A 20,439-nucleotide genomic window follows, 5' to 3' on the forward strand; every position below is an offset into this window, starting at 1 on the left:
TAAGGCTGCAGATGGACACAGTGAGGAAGCGTGACTCGAGTATAAGCTGCTGATGTGAAGTAATGTGCTGAAAAACTCGGATTATACTTGAGTATATACTATATATATATATATATATATATATATATATATATATATATATATATATATAATCCATTGTATATCCGAAAATAAAGAAGAAAACAAAAGTTCATATGTATGTACAAAAAAAAGTCAAATGTATATCCAAAAATATCAAAAGGGAAAGAATACGATATCCAATTTAAATTTACTCCAATCACCATTGTGACATGTAATGCAAAGTGTGAATCCTTCAGCCTTGTAGATTAGCTTCTCACCTCACTGCCGTGGCCCCTGCATTACCAGTAGGTCTCATATAAACCAATCAGCTTCCAGGTTTTATTGCCAATGCTTAATTGAACAAGCTAAGACTTGAAGTTGATTGGTGTGTGCAAACCCTTTCTTAAAGTGGATATAAATTTGTATGCAAAGTTGAACAAATTGTGTTATTCAATCACTCAGTGCTGTGTCAGCAACTAGTGCAGTGTCAAGGCTTGAATCTTAAAAAATCCTGGTAATTATTTGGCTCCATTTGATTTACCTGTGTAATCTTAAGGTCATTGTTCATTGTGCACAGCTTGCGAATAGTTTAAACTAGACATCTGTCTATATTATGTTCCATACTGCCATCTCCATCAATATCAGACACACTTCAGTAGCCACTTGTCATTTTTTACACAGTGATAACTGATTTCCTGCTATCATCTTTCCAAGCCAAAGTCAATGTTACAGCCCTGTGACCTGACTGTGTTAGGTTAATGAGTCTGAATATTTTTATCTGCACAGATATTGTTTCCAGAAGAGACTTTTCTCCCTTAAGTGCCATCACTTAAAGCAAGCCAATAAATCAGCAAAATAATGTACTGGAACAAGCACCCTTATTTCATTAAGGAAAAAAAGACTTTAGTACTGGAGTATATGTTTGGACAGTATCCTTTTAATAATCCTAATGCCGCGTACACACGACCGTTTTTTCGGGTTGTAAAAAATGATGTTTTTAATGGTCTAGAAAAAACAAATGTTTTTTTCAACTCGATCATTAAAACGGCCTTGCCTACACACGATCGTGAAAAAAAATGCTCTAGCAAAGCGCGGTGACGTACAACACGTACGACGGCACTATAAAGGGGAAGTTCCATTCAGATGGCGCCACCCTTTGGGCTGCTTTAGCTGATTTTGTGTTAGTAAAAGACGATTCACGCTTTTCAGTCTGTTACAGCGTGATGAATGTGCTTACTCCATTACGAATGCTAGTTTTACCAGAACGAGCGGTCCCATCTAATAACTTGCTACTAAGCATGCGCGTTTTTTTTACGAAGTTAAAAATGTCGTGAAAAATTAGAGCATGTTCTAAATTTTTAATGGCCATTTTTTACATTGTGAAAAATGCTCTGGAGCCCACACGTGATCGTTTTTAATGACATAAAAAAAATGAAATTTTTTACAACCCGAAAAATGGGCGTGTGTACGCGACATCACTCTTTCTGCAGGTAGCACATTTAATTTACAGTGCCTTGAAAAAGTATTCATACCCCTCGACATTTTCCAAATTGTTCATGTTACAACCAAAAACGTAAATGTATTTTATTGGGATTTTATGTAATAGTCCAACACAAAGTGGCACATACTTGTGAAGTGAAAGGAACATGATAAATCATTTTCAAAGTGTTTTCCAAATAGATATCTGAAAAGTGTGGCATGCATTTGTATTCAGCCCCCCTGAGTCAATACTTTGTAGAACCACCTTGCGCTGCAATTACAGCTGCAAGTCTTTTTGGGGATGTCTCTACCAGCTTTGCACATTTAGAGAGTGACATTTTTGCCCATTCTTCTTTGCAGAATAGCTCAAGCTCTGTCAGATTGGATGGAGAGCGTCTGTGAATAGCAGTTTTCAAGTCTTGCCACAGATTCTCAATTGGATGTACAGTAGGTCTGGACTTTGACTGGGCCATTCTAACACATGAATATGCTTTGATCTAAACCATTCCAGTCTCTTGCAGACTCTAACAGGTTTTCTTCTAAGATTGCCCTGTATTTTGCTCCATCCATCTTCCCATCAACTCTGACCAGCTTCCATGTCCCTGCTAAAGAAAAGAATCCCTATAACATGATACTGCCACCACCATGTTTCACGGTGGGGATGGTGTGTTCAGGGTGATGTGCAGTGTTAGTTTCTCTTTCGTTCATGGATGGACACAGCCTTAAAGCGGTGGTTCCCCCTTAAAAACAACTTTTTTTTATTCCACTGGCCCCCCACATTACAATCGAATTAAGGCTATTATTTTTTTTTTGGCTGCTGTACATACCTTGATACAGCATCTTCACCCGTGCATCCGGGTTGCGAGTCCCGCGGGAGTGGGCGTTCCTCACATGTGTTTGATTGACATTTTTCCCAAAAACGAGCTCCCCCCTGTCGCGTAAGCCGCGTCACGGTTGGCGAAAGGAGCCGAACGGCGAGTCGGCGCTATACTGCGCATGCGCATCGCCGTTCGGCTCCTTTCGCCAATCGTGACGCGGCTTACGCGACGGGGGGAGAGCTTGTTTTTGGGAAAAATGTCAATCAAACACATGTGAGGAACGCCCACTCCCGCGGGACTCGCAACCCGGATGCACGGGTGAAGATGCTGTATCAAGGTATGTACAGCAGCCAAAAAAAAATAATAGCCTTAATTCGATTGTAATGTGGGGGGCCAGTGGAATAAAAAAAAGTTGTTTTTAAGGGGGAACCACCGCTTTAATCTTGACATAGTGGGAAATAGCCTATCTTTAGGAGTGACTAGGCAGGAAGTGTTAACAACTTCAAAGCCGAACCGCCCCGCCCAGGGTGCGGTCCCACTGACTATATCCTCTCAGCCTGCACCAAGCAGTTCAGTTTTTTTCTGCCCACTGACCACCAATGTAAGGAGCATTCTTCTCACTGACCACCAATGTAAGGGACATTCTTCCCACTGATCACCAATGTTAGGAGCATTCTTCTCACTGATCACCAATGTAAGGGACATTCTTCTCACTGATCACCAATGTAAGGAGCATTCTTCTCACTGATCACCAATGTAAGGGACATTCTTCTCACTGATCACCAATGTAAGGGACATTCTTCCCACTGATCACCAATGTAAGGAGCATTCTTCTCACTGACCACCAATGTCAGGAGCATTTTTCTCACTGACCACCAATGTAAGGAGCATTCTTCCCACTGACCATTAATGTAAGGAGCATTTTTCCCACTGACACTAATGTAAGGAGCATTCTTCCCACTGACCACCAATGTAAAGGAGCATTCTTTCCACTGACACCAATGTAAGGAGCATTCATCCCACTGACCACCAATGTAAAGGAGCATTCTTGCCACTGACACCAATGTAAGGAACATTCTTCCCACTGACCACCAATGTAAGGAGCATTCTTCCCACTGACCATCAATGTAAGGAGCATTTTTCCCACTGACACTAATGTAAGGAGCATTCTTCCCACTGACCACCAATGTAAAGGAGCATTCTTCCCACTGACCACCAATGTAAGGAGCATTTTTCTCACTGACCACCAATGTAAGGAGCATTCTTCCCACTGACACCAATGTAAAGGAGCATTCTTCCCACTGACCACCAATGTAAGGGACATTCTTCCCACTGATCACCAATGTAAGGAGCATTCTTCCCACTGACACCAATGTAAGGAGCATTCTTCCCACTGACCACCAATGTAAGGAACATTCTTCCCACTGACACCAATGTAAGGAGCATTCTTGCCACTGACACTAATGTAAGGAGCATTCTTCCCACTGACCACCAATGTAAAGGAGCATTCTTCCCACTGACCACCAATGTAAGGAGCATTTTTCTCACTGACCACCAATGTAAGGAGCATTCTTCCCACTGACACCAATGTAAGGAGCATTCTTCCCACTGATCACCAATGTAAAGGAGCATTCTTCCCACTGACACCAATGTAAGGAGCATTCTTCCCACTGACACCAATGTAAGGAGCATTCTTCCCACTGACCACCAATGTAAAGGAGCATTCTTCCCACTGACACCAATGTAAGGAGCATTCTTCCCACTGACACCAATGTAAGGAACATTCTTCCCACTGACCACCAATGTAAAGGAGCATTCTTCCCACTGACCACCAATGTAAGGAGCATTCTTCCCACTGACCACCAATGTAAGGAGCATTATTCTCATTCTTCATTATAGAGGACCCAAAATTGACCCCTATCTTCATGATTGGCAATGATGGGATGTACCCAATATCGACGTCTTCTCCGCTTCCGCTTCTCCTCTTCTTCTTCCTCGTGCACTGCTACTGCTGCAGCAGCAATGACAACTGCGGTGGCAGGAAAAGGAATTGCCTCACACCATGTATGTTTTCATTGGTTAATGCCAAAGTTGTGGCAAAGTCAAAGTTGTACTGATCCCAAATCGCGGCAAAATCGCACGACTTTGAAGTCGTATAAGTGTGAAAGGAGCCTAATACTTTCCTTGCCCAGCCTGTCAGGTTAGGTGAACAGCCATGTCTTGGTAGGTTTGTAGTTGTGCCATATTCTTTCCATTTCACGGATTATAGGTTCAAACAGTGCTACGTGAGATGTTCAAAGCTTGGGATATATATATATATTTCATAATTGTAAATTTTTATATTTTTATTCGATTTTTCCAATATACAACATAACAAAAGGTAGAAAATAAAAAAAAAATATCAAACCAGGACACCTGATAGAGTTCACGTCAGACTGATGCACTGTAACATTAACATGCAAGGAAAAATAAGTGTTGCAACTGCATGGCATTTTAAGTGACTATGATACAATTTAACTTAAATAGTAAGGCCCGGATTCACAACTTACGCCAACGTATTTTGAGATGCTCTGCGTAAGTGTAAATGTGCGCCGTCGTATCTATGCGCCATGCCCATAAACTGAGATACGCCTGAAAATAGGCTTCATCTGACCGACGTAACTTTCCTACGCCGTCGTATCGTGGGCGAATATTTACGCTGGGCGCATTTTCCGCTCCTATTGATTTTCTATGCACATATGCAAATGAGTGAGATACGCCGATTCACGAACGTAGTTGCTCCCGGCGCATAATATACGCGGTTTGCGCAAGTCGTACGTCCGACGTAAAGTTATTCCCCATATAGGAGGCGCAACTCATGCAAAGGTATGGACCAGGGAACACAAGCCGTCGTATCTTTTTTCGTTTACGTTGTACGTGAATATGACTAGGTGTAGGTTATGTTCACGTCGTAGGCAGTGATTCGACGTATCTTAGGCAGTTGTTTCGACGTGATTCTAAGCATGCGCACTGGGATGCGGCCACGGGACGGCGCATGCGCCGTTCATTTTAAGTACTTCTATGACGCTTGGCCCATCATTTGCATGGGGTCACGCCTCATTAGCATGGCTCACGCCCACTTCCACCTACGCTGGCTTACGCCAAGGAAACCCAGCGTATCTTTAACCACTTAAGCCCCGGACCTTTAGGCAGCTAAATGCCCAGGCCAGGTTTTGCGATTCGGCACTGCGTTGCTTTAACAGACAATTGCGCGGTCATGTGACGTGGCTCCCAAACAAAATTGGCGTCATTTTTTCCCCACAAATAGAGCTTTCTTTTGGTGGTATTTGTTCACCTCTGCGGTTTTTATTTTTTGCGCTATAAACAAAAATAGAGCGACAATTTTGAAAAAAAATTAATTGTTTTTTACTTTTTGATATAATAAATATCCCCCAAAAACATATATAAAAAATATTTTTTTCCTCAGTTTAGGCCGATACGTATTCTTCTACCTATTTTTGGTAAAAAAAATCGCAATAGGCGTTTATCGATTGGTTTGCGCAAAATTTATAGCGTTTACAAAACAGGGGATAGTTTTATTGCATTTTTATTATTTTTTTTTTTTTTTTACTACTAATGGCGGCGATCAGCGATTTTTTTCGTGACTGCGACATTATGGCGGACACTTCGGACAATTTTGACACATTTTTGGGACCATTGTCATTTTCACAGCAAAAAATGCATTTAAATTGCATTGTTTATTGTGAAAATTACAGTTGCAGTTTGGGAGTTAACCACAGGGGGCGCTGTAGGAGTTAGTGTTCACTTAGTGTGTGTTTACAACTGTAGGGGGGTGTGGCTGTAGGACTGACGTCATCGATCGAGTCTCCCTATATAAGGGATCACTCGATCGATGCAGCGCCATAGTGAAGCACGGGGAAGCCGTGTTTACATACGGCTCTCCCCGTTCTTCGGCTCCGGGGAGCGATCGTGACGAAGCGGCTATAAACGAATAGCCACGCCGTCGTTCCGGATCGCTCCCCGTGGGAATCCGACCGCTGCATGTAGCGGGGGGGGGGGGGTCCCGATCAGACCCCCCACCCGCTAGAAGGCAAGGAAGTACATGTACGCCCATTTGCCTGTACGTGCCATTCTGTGGACGTACATATACATGCGGCGGTCGGGAAGTGGTTAACAGCGAGTGGGAGCGAGTGCTTTGTGAATCCAGTGCTTGCCTCTGTGCGCTGCGCCGGCGTAGCGTAAAAGAGATACGCTATGCCGGCATAAATATGCGCCGATGTATGTGAATCCGGGCCTAAGCCTTCTGGCTTCAGAAGGTATTTTTTTTATACCCTAAACTTGCTTAAACTTTATCCCTGACCTGTTTGGTGTGTTCCTTCGCCTTCCTGATGCTGTTTGTTCACTAAGGTCCTCTAACAAACCTCTGAGGGCTTCACAGAACAGCTGTATTTATACTGGGATTAAATTACACACAGGTGGATTCTATTTATGTGACCTCTGATGGCAATTACTTCCACTAGATTTTAGTTAGGGGTATCAGAGTAAAGGGGGCTGAATACAAATGCATGCTACACTTTTTAGATATTTAATATTAAAAATGTTGAAAACCATTTATCATTTTCCTTCCACTTCACAATTATGTGCCACTTTGTGTTGGTTTATCACATAAAATCCCAATAAAATACATTTACGTTTTTGATTGTAACATGACAAAATTTGGGAAATTTCAAGGGGTATGAATACTTTTTCAAGGCACTGTACATTCATGCCACCTCGAATATGGGCAAATTTGGATCGTGGATGCAGATTTTTCTTGTTTTGTTTTAGGCAGCTAAAGGCGAAAATGTGAAAAAACAAAACCAACCTTTCTTAACAGTCAGAGAGAGAGAGAGAGAGAGAGGACTTAGCTGTCTATTCCAAAGACTTCTTCAGCTCAGGAAAATGGGACATTCCTCGAAGACCATGTGGAACAAATGATTTTTATGTAAGAATTCCACGGTTCAGCATGTTAACCAAGATGCACGTGTAGGAGTACCAACAGAAGAAATGTGATATAAAGGAAAGGCTGTGTGGTTTGCATGGGAATAGAGCTGCCCACCACAAGAAAAAGACATTCAGATTTTCTGATTTGGGTGATATAGCCACAGACAAAAATCTGTCTAAAAGATTCTTCTTACCGAGAAGGCATAGGATATTAGTGATTAGCAGAGGGATCCTGCCTGACTTGGAGAAGTCCAGCGTGTCTATGTAGGATTTGGTGGTGGAGGGGGAAGATGAAAATTAGCAACCATGGGCTCAGAAAATACAGTGTAACTTTATCATGTCTGTTATTTTTTCCAAGGACTTTACAACAGACTCCCTGTGTGAACATAAGTAAAACAATATAAAACATAGGGAATACAAGAGTTAATAATTTGCCAACTACATAATAATTTTGTTTATTGCTTAGAAATGTAAGGTAGCAAAGTAGTCCCTCCCTCTAGAATAGAGCTGAATTAAGCTGGCTATAGATGGATCGAAATTTGATCAGTTAGGCAGGGACTGGATACATTTTGATCCATCTATGGCCATTCCCATCTATGTCACCCTACACGTTTCTTTAGAGGTGACCTCGTCAGGTACCCCTGACGAGGTCACCTCTGCCGAAAAACATAGGTTGGAGCCACACACACATGCTACAGCGCATGTGTGATTGTTGGTCATCTTTGATGCTGGAAAAGGACCTGTTCCTATGTTTGGATAAGATACTTGCTGTTTTACTGCTAATGCCATGTACAGTTGTGCTCATAAGTTTACATACCCTGGCAGAATTTATGATTTCTTGGCCATTTTTCAGAGAATATGAATGATAACACAAAAATGTTTCTTTCACTCATGGTTAGTGTTTGGCTGAAGCCATTTATTATCAATTAACTGTGTTTACTCTTTTTAAATCACAATCACAACAGAACCTACCTACAGTTGTATTCAAAATTATTCAACCCCCACTGAAATTGATTGTTTTGGCCAGTTTGACATTTATTTTGATCATTCAGTCATCCTGCTTACAATTAAATCAAAGAGGCACGTGTAGGTCAGACAAATATAACATAACATTTATAATGAAATAACCACAAATGTCTTTTCTGTGCTCACATCATTATCAGTTTTATTCAACCCCCAAGTGACATTCAATCTTAGTACTTAGTACAACATCCTTTTACAGTTATAACAGCTTTTAAACGTGAAGCATAGCTTGACACAAGTGTCTTGCAGCGATCTACAGGTATCTTCGCCCATTCGTCATGGGCAAAAGCCTCCAGTTCAGTCACATTCTTAGGCTTGCGCACTGCAACTGCTTTCTTTAAGTCCCACCAGAGGTTCTCAATCAGATTTAAGTCTGGTGACTGCGATGGCCACTCCAAAATGTTCCAGCCTTTAATCTGCAACCATGCTCTAGTGGACTTGGAGGTATGCTTGGGATCATTGTCCTGTTGAAAGGTACAATGTCTCCCAAGCCTCAGGTATGTGACGGACTGCATCACATTGTCATCCAATATCTCCTAGTACTGAAGAGAATTCATGGTACCTTGCACACGCTGAAGCTTCCCTGTACCTGCAGAAGCAAAACAGCCCCAAAGCATGATTGACCCCCCGCCATGCTTCACAGTAGGCAAGGTGTTCTTTTCATCATAGGCCTTGTTCTTCCTCCTCCAAACATAGCGTTGATCCATGGGCCCAAACAGTTCTAATTTTGTTTCATCAGTCCACAGAACACAATCCCAAAACTTCTGTGGTTTGTCCACATGACTTTTGGCATACTGCAGTCGACTCTTCTTATTCTTTGGAGACAGCAAGGGGGTGCACCTTGGAGTTCTGGCATGCAGGCCTTCATTACGCAGTGTGCGCCGTATTGTCTGAGCAGAAACTTCAGTACCCACATCTGACAAATATTTTCTCAGTTCCTCAGCAGTCACACAGGGACTTTTCTCCACTCTACGCTTCAGGTAGCGCACAGCAGTCAAAGTCAGCATCTTCTTTCTGCCACGACCAGGTAGCGTTTCAACAGTGCCATTTGCCTTACATTTGCGAATGATGCTTCCTATGGTGTCTCTTGGTATGTTTAACATCTTTGCAATCTTATAGCCATTGCCCTTCCTGTGAATAGTAATCACCTCTTCTCTTGTCTTCCTGGACCATTCTCTTGACTTCACCATGTTTGTAACCACACCAGTAAATGTCTAGAAGGAGCTGAGTATCACAGTCATTTTAAAGCTGCCTAATCGGTGCTTATTAGGCTTTATTGCTGCTCCCTGACATTTTTTAATACCTGATTGAAAACACTTCAATGAACCTCTGTTCTTCAGAGAAGTAGTCTTTAAGGGGTTGAATAATTGTGTAAATGAAGAATTCACAAAAGAAACATTGACTACTGTATTACAAAACCAATTGATGTCATTTTAGTTGCATATGGTTCTTTAAGAAGTCCTTGTAGGATTTCATTCTGAATACAATTGCAAATGTACACTAAATTCCCTAAAACCCTTTACAGCATTGGGGGGTTGAATAATTTTGAAGAAAACTGTAAATGACCCTGATCAAAAGTTGACATACCCTGGTGATTTTTGGCCCAATAACATGCACACAAGTTGACACAAAGGGGGTTGAATGGGTATTAAAGGTAACCATCCTCACCTGTGATCTGTTGCTTGTAATTAGTGTATATGTATAAAAGGTTGATGAGTTTCTGGACTCCTGACAGACCCTTGCATCTTTCATCCAGTGCTGCACTGACGTTTCTTTTTGGAGAAAGCAAAAGAATTGTCAAAGGATCTGGGGGAAAAGGACTGTATAAAACAGGAAAGAGATATAAAAAGATATCCAAGGAATTAAAAATGCCAATCAGCAGTGTTCAAACTCGAATCAAGAAGTGGAAAATGAGGCGTTCTGTTGAAACCAAACCACGGTCAGATAAACCAACTAAAATTTCAGTCACAACTGCCAGAAAAAAATGTTCGGAATGCAAAGAAAAACCCAAAAATAACTTCAGGTGAAATACAGGACTTTCGGAAAACATGTGGTGTGGCTGTTTCAAGATGCATAATAAGGAGGCACATGAAGAAAGATGGGCTGCATGGTCAAGTCGCCAGAAGAAAGCCATTACTGCGCAAATGCCACAAAGTATTCCGCTTAAAATACACCAAACAGCACAGAGACAAGCCTCAAACCTTCTGGCACAAAGTCATTTGGAGTAATGATACCAAAATGTAGCTTTTTGGCCACAACCATAAACGCTTCATTTGGTGAGGAGTCAACAAGGCCTATGATGAAAGGTACACCATTCTTACTGTGAAAACAGAGGTGGATCACTGATGTTTTAAGGGATGTGTGAGCTACAAAGGCACAGGACATTTGGTCAAAATTGATGGCAAGATGAATGCAGTATGTTATCAAAAAATACTGGAGGAACATTTGCATTCATCAGCCAGGAAGCTGCGCATGGGACGTACTTGGACATTCCAACATGACAATGATCCAAAAGACAAGGCCAAGTCGACCTGTGATTGGCTATAGCAGAATAAAGTGAAGGTTCTGGAGTGGTCATCTCAGTCTCCTGACCTCAATATCATTGAGCCACTCTGGGGAGATCTCAAATGTGCAGTTCATACAAGACAGCCCAAGAATTTACAGGAACTGGAGGCTTTTTGCCAAGAGGAATGGGCAGCTTTATCAGAGAAGATAAAGAGCATGGGGTGTGTAAACTTTTAATCAGGGTCATTTTTGGTAGTTTCTGTTGTGATTATGATTTAAAAAGAGTAAATAAACACAGTTGATTGATAATAAATTACTTCAGCCAAACACTATGAGTGAAAGAATTTTTTTTGTGTTATTCATACTCTCAGAAAAATTGCCAAGAAATCATAAATTCTGCCAGGGTATGTAAACTTATGAGCACAACTGTAAGTGCAATATATATTTTTTAATACAATGGATGCTTTTACAATACTGCACTATGTGGACCCTTTTATCTTGTGTATATATATGATCCATTGATTGCGAGTGGAGGACCCAGTGAATTGCCTATCTGGAGTCACCTGTCTGGGTTTACCTGAGAATTGGTTGCCTGGGGTCACCTGATTTGATGCTCAATTTTGAATCCATTGATTGATAAAGCGCTCCCTGAGTAAGGGGGGGTCGCTGGCTTTTTGGTAAGCCCCTAGTGTGAATACTTTTTGGGTGTCACATTTGCTGTCTCTTAATCCCTTTCTCACTTGGCACGGAATTTCATATTGTAATTTCTTACATTTTTTCATATTTTTTATTGTACAGTTTATATTATATAATTGTATTTTTTGTGTTCACTTGCACATATGTCTTCACTGGATATATTTTGAATTATAATGTTTATCTGAATCATATGTTTTTCATTTATTACACTGTTTGATATAGCGCTGCACTCTTTTTTACACTTGTTGTTATATGCCTAGTATCAAAGGTACAGTGCTGTGAAAAATTATTTGCCCCTTCCTGATTTGTATATTTATTTTTTGCATATTTCTTACACTTAAATGATTCAGATCATTAAACAAATTTTAATATTACTCAAATATAACCCTAGTAAAACCAATATGCAGTTTTTAAATTATTATTTTGTTTATTAAGGGAAAAAAGCTGTTCAAACCTGCCTTGCCCTATGTGAAAACGTAATTACCCCCTTCCATGCTGAATCATGAATGAACTGTGATTAACCACAATTTTTTGGAAAGCTGAGTTAAATTTCACTTGCCACACCCAGGCCTGATTACTGCCAGACCTGTTGAATCAAGAAATCACATAAATAGAAGATGATTGACAAAGTGAAAGCATGCTAACAGATCACAAAAAGCCACATATCATGCCACAATCTAAAAAAAAATCAAGAACAGATTAGAAACAAAGTAATGTGCATGTAGTGGTTTAGGAAGGGTTTCAAAGCCATTTCTAAGGCGTTGGAACTCCAGTGAACCATGGGGAGAGCCATTATCCATAAATGGAGATAACTTTGAACAGTGGTGAACTTTCCCAGGAGTGGCCAGACTACAAAAATCACTCCAAGAGCATGACGACGAGTCATCCAGGAGGTCATAAAAGAACCCAGAACAACATCTAAAGAACCGCAGGCCTCACTTGCATCAGGTAAGATTAGTGTTCACGATTCAACAATAAGAAAGAGATTGGACAAAAATGGCATCCATGGGAGAATTCTAAGGTCAAAGCCACTGCTGACAAAAATGAACACACAGGCTCATCTCACATTTACCAAAAAACATCTTGGTTGAGACTTTTAGGGGAATATTCTGTGGACAGATAGGACAACAATCTGGCATAAAACGAATACAGCATTTCATAACAAGAACATCATATCAACAGTCAGACATGGTGGTGGTAGCGTGATGGTCTGGGGCTGTTTTCAAGCTTTAGGACCTGGATGACTTACCATAATTAATGGAACCATGAATTCTGAGCTCTACCAGAACATCCTAAAGGAGATTGTCCGGCCATCAATTTGTGACCTCAAGCTCAAGTGCACTTGGGTTATGCAGCAGGACAATGATCTGAAACACAACAGCAAGTCCACCTCCAAATGGGTCAAGCAAAGCAAAATGTAGGTTTTGGAGTTGCCTAGTCAAAGCCCAGACTTAAATCCAATTGAGATGCTGTATCATGACCTCACACAGGCTTGTTCCACAGCAATGTGGATTGCAGTTGTTGCTGCCAAGGGTGGCACAACCAGTTATTGGGTTTAGGGGCAATTACTTTTTCACATAAAGCCAGGCAGGTTTGGACAGCTTTTTTGCCTTAATAAATGAGACTATTTAAAAACTGCATTTTGTATTTACTGGCTATCTTTGTGTAATAATACAATTTGTTGCAAACACTTTTTCACACAACTGTATAGTGTTCAGCTGTTAAATATATGATCCAAGCGCAGATATTCTTTTTCCCTTTCTTTTCATTTGATGTTTGAAGTATCTATTTACTCAGCATCCCTTATATTTTACCAACAAAATGTGTTATATATTGTGTTTTTTTGCATTAAAATTCATTAAAAAGTATTTGAAAAAACATGCGTTTGGAAAAACTGCTGCACGAATACCATGTGACATAAAATATTACAACGATCTCCATTTTATTCTCTATGGTAGGGGTAGGCAACCTCTAGCTGTTGCAGAACTACAAGTCCCATTATGCCTCTGCAATGTATCATGGGAAATTTAGTTATGGAACAGCTGGAGGGCCCTAGGGTCTCTGCTTCAAAAAAAAGTATATAATGTTTGGGGGTTCCAAGTCATTTTTTAGCAAAAAAATACTGATTTAAACTTGTAAACAGAAAGTGCCAGAAAAGTAAATTGCTTGATATCCAGCACTTAAGTAAAGTAAATGTCATCCAGTTAATGTTAAATACTACTTTAGACACCTTGAATATTTAACCTTTAATATAACTTCCATATTAGAACAAATTGTTCAATGTTGTAACTCATTGAAACCACTTATCAGATAACCCTTACCGATTTTGTGAATTGTGTTTGTTGAACTAATCTTAAGGTTGTTTAAAATGTTTTTTGAATGCACAAGATTTATAAGAAGACATGACATAAGTTGCTTTTATATACTGTTTATGATGTGCTTCTTCTGGCACACATAGTTACATAGTTACATGGTTAGTCAGGTTGAAAAAAGACAGTCCATCCAGTTCAACCACAAAAAATAAAAAAAATAAAAAATAAAAAACACAGTACAATGCCATACACCCAACTCCATACCCACAGTTGATCCAGAGGAAGGCAAAAAAAAACAGCAGAGCATGATCCAATTTGCTACAGCAGGGGAAAAAATTCCTTCCTGATCCCCCGAGAGGCAATCGAATTTACCCTGGATCAACTTTACCTACAAATCTTAGTACTCAGTTATTTTCTGTACATTTAGGAAAGAATCCAGGCCTTTCTTAAAGCAATCTACTGAGCGGGCCAGAACCACCTCTGAAGGGAGTCTGTTCCACATTTTCACAGCTCTTTCTCGTACTTGCACGTACTGTATGTAGAAAGTTATTAATGTTGAAAGTTGCACAAGGACAGTTATGCGCAGCATAAATGCTCTGTGTATACTCTTGACACAAACCCATTAGCCATTAGTTGATGCCTTGAAAATAAGAGCTGCTTATATATGTGGTATTTGTTGCTCTACCTTCTTTCACGGTAATTGCAATATGTAAACATTAATGTCTACATTGCCAACAAATGTAAGAGTAATTTTACTACCAAAGCAGACATGTTCCCAACCAGCTGCTCTGTGTTTATCTATTTACACACAGAGCCACGGCTTGGCCCCACCCCCTTCTTTCCTCATTTGCTCACTGGATCGTGATGAGGCTCAGGTAAGTATTGAGGGGGGGGTGGGGGAGTGAGTGTGAGCAGAAGGTTTTTTACCACGAAGATGATAAACCTTGAGCCTTTATGACCTCTTTAAGAACAGCCTGCTTAAACTAATGACACACAAGTGTCTGTGCTCTTTCAGGACTTTATTATTGGATTGAAGACCTTAGATGTGCAAAATATGCCCTTGAAGGCTTCATTGAAGTACACAAGGTGTACACCCTATTCCTCGTCCCTACCCCTGCTTCTTTTTTTTTAGGCAATTTCTAGATGTCAAAATGAAACTGAGACTTGCTCTTTAACAAAGCAGCAGCTGCAGGGGCTGCTACTTAAACTTGGTGATAATAAACAGTGTTTGTAAACCCTGTAAAAGAGCTCAGTCTCAGTTTAGAAATACAATTTAATATTGCTATAATTAAAAAAATAGCTCTATTTTTATTAGTTTCATAAATATGCATATGACCTTTTATCTAATTATGATGTCATATGAAGTCTAACGTCTTTAAGATCATGTTACATGTTACCATATTTAGGCCTCATGCGCACTGGACGTTTTTACAGCTGCTGTTTTTTGCGTCAGGCATGTTTTTCTACAGCCAGTAAACTCCCCAGCATGTTATCTTATGTGTCCTTGCAAACAAAATTCTCAGGAAAGGTGCCAGCATAGTACAGCTGCTGTTTCCAGACACACACATATGCGCATGCGCCAACAAAGAATGAGCAGAACAGTTACAGGCACATCCGTCACCAAGACTGGCGCCAAACGGCCTATTTAAACAGAGCTTCAGTACTGGCTGATTGCTGATTGGTCTACAGCATTCTGTGTATGTTCTTGATTCCGGTGTTTGATTTCTGATCCTGACCTAGCTTGCTCCCGATCATTCCTGTCTGCTACCATCTCCGACCCCTGGCTTCACCCAGGATCTTTCTCTGCCTGCTGCTCCTGTTTGATCCTGCATCTGTTGCCAACTCTGCCTGTGACCCGACTACGCTACTGTCTGCAGTTTATGCCTGATCTCCCTGCCCGTTACAAACCCGGCTCGTCTGCCCCTGCTTCCAGCTCTTCCAGCCTGCTCAACATCTTCAGGCTCCTGCTTCCTGTTGTGCATCCACAGTCTGTCATCAGCCAAGCCCTGCCAGCCTGTCTGCTGTCTCATCTGCCTACTATCAGCCAATCCTGGCTTCCTTCTGGTGGGTTCCTGGCTACTGCCCACACAGACTACTGGACTGATCCTAGGCGCTCTTACCCCACCATGCTCCAGCAGCTGCTGTCTTACCATTAGTGGCCCTCGAGCCGGAGCTGTACGAGAGGCCTTCCTCTGTATGTCAGGCTCACCAACCAGGTACGTGACAGTACTGAACAGCCATGACTGAGCCTGCAGGAGGACCCTCTGCCTTGCACAAAGTCTGCCAGAATCTCACAGATCTTACAAAAGAAGTCAAGACCCTGCAGGAGAAATATGCTCAACTAGAGGAACATGTGCAATCCTGCCTTCATCTGCAATACCTAATGCTTCTACTTCTGTTACTGCTCAAACAGTGACCTGTGCTAGCCCTGCAGTGGTAATGTCATCCCCTGAGCCACGAGTACCAGACCCTGAAAGATTCTCTGGAGACCGGACTTTTAGAGCATTCTGTGATTCTTTACACTTCAACCACAGACTACAAAGGTGGGGTTCATCATATCTTTGCTCCAGGGTGAACCCCAAACCTGGGTTTATCGTCTGTTGGAAGAAAAAGATGCACAGCTAAACACCATGTCCTAATTGTATGAGGATCCACAACGAACTGGATCATCTGGAAACGTCCTTCATACTATGATAGGTAGTCAGAAAATGTAACGGGTAATTTAGGCTCCTTGAAAGCCCAAAAGTGCTTCTTGGATTCTGGGCCCCTTTATGCATCCTGGCTGTGAAGAAGTCTCACACATGTGGCATCCTCAGGCTCAGGAGGCATAGCAGAATGTGTTTTGGGGAGTAATTATAAGTATGCCCATGCTGTGTGAGAAATAACTTGTTAAGATGACAACTTGGAGAAAAAAAAACACCATGCTCCTTATTAAATAATTTGCACTGTCTGTTTTCCAAAAATGGATAATTTGGGGGGTATTTGTACTGTCCTGGCATTTTAGGACCTCAAGAAATGAGATAGGCAGTCAGTACATCAGAATTGATCATGTTTCAAATATATACACTCTATAGGAGGGGTCGTCAAACTATGGCCCTTCAGTTGTTTAGGAACTACAATTCCCATCGTGCCTAGTCATGTCTGTAAATGATAGAGTTTTACAATGCCTCATGGGATGTATAGTTCCGCAACAGCTGGAGGGCTGTAGTTTGAGGATCCCTTCTCTATAGTTTATAGACTCTATAACTTTTACACAGACACCGATTTGGATTGCTTTTACCAAAGAAATGTAGAAGAATGCATTTTGGCTTAAATTTATGAAGAAAGAGAAACTAAGAAAAAAGTGTTTTTGTTTCAAAATGCTAAGTATATTTTTCATTTATATAGAAAAAAACAAATAAAAAAAACTGGTGATTAAATACCACCAAAATAAATCTACCTGTCGCAAAAAAATATAGAAAATGTAATTTTGGTACAGTGTTGCATGTAATTGTCACTCAAAGGGCACTGCAATCTGACCCACAGCCTCGCCAACAGAAAACTGTCACTGTCATCGGTGATAACCTCTTTGGGATCCTGTACCCCCTAGTTAGAAGCCTATCATTTGTTTCTTAGGCCGCATACACACGGTCAGTCCATCCGATGAGAACGGTCCGAAGGACCGTTGTCATCGGTTAACCGATGAAGCTGACTGATGGTCTGATGTGCCTACTAACCATCGGTTTTGACCTATCGGTTAGGCGTCCACTGGTTAAATTTTAAAGCAAGTTCTAATTTCTAAGTTCTAATTTTTTTGACCGAAGGTTAACTGACCGATGGGGCCCACACACGATCGGTTTGGACTGATGAAAAGGTCCTTTAGTCCGTTTTCATTAGTTTTGAGTTGCTTGTACTTTTTTCAAGAAACTATTTAGCAGAGGAAAAAAACATGTTTTTACACTTGTTTAGAACTGTTGGCGGTAAATATTAATTGGGATACAATAAATCATACTTATCCACGATTAACACTATTAAGATTTTGGAGGCCGTTATGACTTAATTTACCGTATTTATCGCGGTATAACGCGTTCCCGCGTATACCGCGCACCCCTAAAGTTGCCCCGAATCCTGTGGGAAAAAGTTTTTTTTGTACTTACAGTTTTGGTGTCTTGCGCGGCGTCCATCGGTGGCCTCGTCGGGTCCGCCGTCCGTCTGTGGCTTCGGGTGTCCTCTTCGTCGGGTCCAGCGTCCTTCTGCGGCTTCGGGTGTCCTCTTTGTCGGGTCCGGTGTCCGTCTGCGGCTTCGGGTGTCCTCTTCGTCGGGTCCGGCGTCCTTCTGCGGCGTCCTCGCGTCCTCCCCGCTCGTTTCCCGCGCCGAGTTTGAATACTGCGCCGACATATACAGAGCGCAGTACACTCGTGTATTGTCGGGCAGGCTCGGCAACTCTCGCGCTGACGTCCTGTACGTCCAGGACGTGAGCGCGGAAGGAGCCGAGACTGCCCGACTATACCCGAGTGTACTGCGCTCGGTATATGTCGGCGCAGTATTCAAACTCGGCGCGGGAAAGCGGGTATCGGCATATACCGCGCACCCACGATTTTGCCCTGACTTTTAGGGCAAAAAAGTGCGCGGTATACGCCGATAAATACGGTAGCTTAGAAAAACAAAATAGAATGCATACTAACATGTGGAATTTCAGGGGAAAAGGGTTTAGCATACGTTAGGTTAGGACTTATGGGACATGAAAATGAAATCCAGAGAATTAGATGTTTGTTGATCAGGTTTGCACTCCTACTACAACCATGATGTGGGGTCCCACTGCTGCTATTGGATGTTTCAATTATTTTACAGTATATTATGTAAACTTCAACTGGAAAAGCTTCACTCAATGGTGGGTGAAAAAGCCAGAGGAGACAATTTTTGGTTGAACTGAGCTTTTTACCAAATGTCATTTTGGGGTTGATTTACAAAATTTGAAAGTGCAAAATCTTGTGCAGCTCTGCATAGAAACCAATCAGCTTCCAGTTTTTTTTTTGTTCTGCCAAAGTATAATTGAACAGGCTGAAGTTAGAAAACAAATTGGCTACAATATGCAACTGCACCAGATTTTGCACTCGCATGTTTTAGTAAATCAACTCCATAGAGGGGGAGAATAATAATGAAGGTTCCCAGAAACTGATGAGGTGTATCTTATGCTTAGCTTCATTAGTGAAGATTGGTCATTCTTTATACAAAACATCAGAGTTTCGTATTCTCTCCTCCAAGAATATATGATGTAAGAGATTCATACTTTCAGTATATCTTGAGATCTTTTAATTTAATATTCTGTGTTCTCTTTTAGGAATTTGTCCAGATGTCAGTAAGACTGATGAAGGAACCAGATCTAAAAAGGAAAATTATTCATAGCGCTAAACAATATGTCTGCACTAACCATTCTTGGGAACTTGAAAGAGAGACATATCAAAAACTTGTCCGAAAACTGACTGAACTGTGATACAAAAGAACATCATCACAAAATGTTGTTCTGGACTTATTTTATTTTATTGTATTTTTATTATGGGATGTTAAAGGGAGTGCTGTAATGTTTTTATTTTGGGAACAATGGACTACTTTAAACAATTACCTCATTGTGTTCCCTCTTAACAGTGAAGCTCTTTTCTCTTTTGGTGTTTTTCCTTTTCCTGTACTCTATTTCCGAAACTATATTTTAAATTGTAATGGATTCTTATGTTTAACTTCTTTCAAAAAAGATTAAAGTCATGTATTTTTGTATTGTTTTGTATGAGCAATATTGTAAAAAAGTGATGCTGTTGATACTGTGAGACCAGGCTGTACTGGGAAGGATTTCTACATATGTCTTAAGACTAGACGGAACTGCCCTTACTTCTGTATAGCCATGTGAAAATGAATGCACACCCTATGAAAATTGTTGATTATTTATCATATATTACATCTTCATTCAAGCAGTGCCTACAGATAAAAGGTACATACTTGAAATTGTATATTCCCAATTCAAAGTAACAAAGATGCAGTATGCCACATGTGGAAAGTAAGTTCATCCTTACATTTACCACCATTTAAAATCCACAAAATTTGAATCAGGTGTCCAAGGTTAGGTACCAATGATCAGAAACTTTTTAGAGGGTATAAAGGTGGAACCTGTTTTGTTTAACCATTTTTGTACCAGACCCATTTTTTTAGGTGTTGCACATATGTTGTTAAAATGCACATTTTGCCCAGGTTCACACTGGGCTGCGGGAGTGAAGCCGTGCGAGTTCAGCTGAACTCGCACGATTTCACTCCCGCTGGCAGTCCCGATTTCAGGAGCTGAAATAGTAAAAAGTAGTACAGAAACTACTTTTTGAAATCGGTGCAGCGCCGCAGATGCGGCGTCGCACCGATTGACATGCCAAATCGCATGTCAAAACGCACCAGTGTGAACCAGGGCTTTAGGTCTGAAATGTGGATGTCTGGTAATGAATTTAGAAAAATCACTGAATTATTTACTATCAATAACTCCACTGTAATAAAAATAATCAACACGTGACATCAATTTGAAATGACTGCCAATTTGCCCAGGTCTA

The 20,439-nt window shown here is 41.0% G+C and overlaps 1 protein-coding gene across 3 annotated transcripts in view; it reads left to right on the forward strand.

Moving 5' to 3' along the window:
- GLT1D1 (glycosyltransferase 1 domain containing 1) overlaps positions 1-19,627 on the forward strand; it is a 200,049-nt gene extending 180,422 nt beyond the window's left edge. For all 3 annotated transcript variants that reach the window (XM_040347374.1, XM_040347369.1, XM_040347371.1), the window contains one exon: positions 19,197-19,627. In XM_040347374.1, coding sequence (XP_040203308.1) covers positions 19,197-19,349 — 153 coding nt within the window. In that variant the 3' untranslated portion in view covers positions 19,350-19,627. The remainder of the gene's footprint in view (positions 1-19,196) is intronic.
- Positions 19,628-20,439: the final 812 nt, after the last annotated feature.

The sequence above is a fragment of the Rana temporaria genome, chromosome 1, assembly GCF_905171775.1.
Source record: "Rana temporaria chromosome 1, aRanTem1.1, whole genome shotgun sequence".
Classification (NCBI taxonomy): domain Eukaryota; kingdom Metazoa; phylum Chordata; class Amphibia; order Anura; family Ranidae; genus Rana; species Rana temporaria.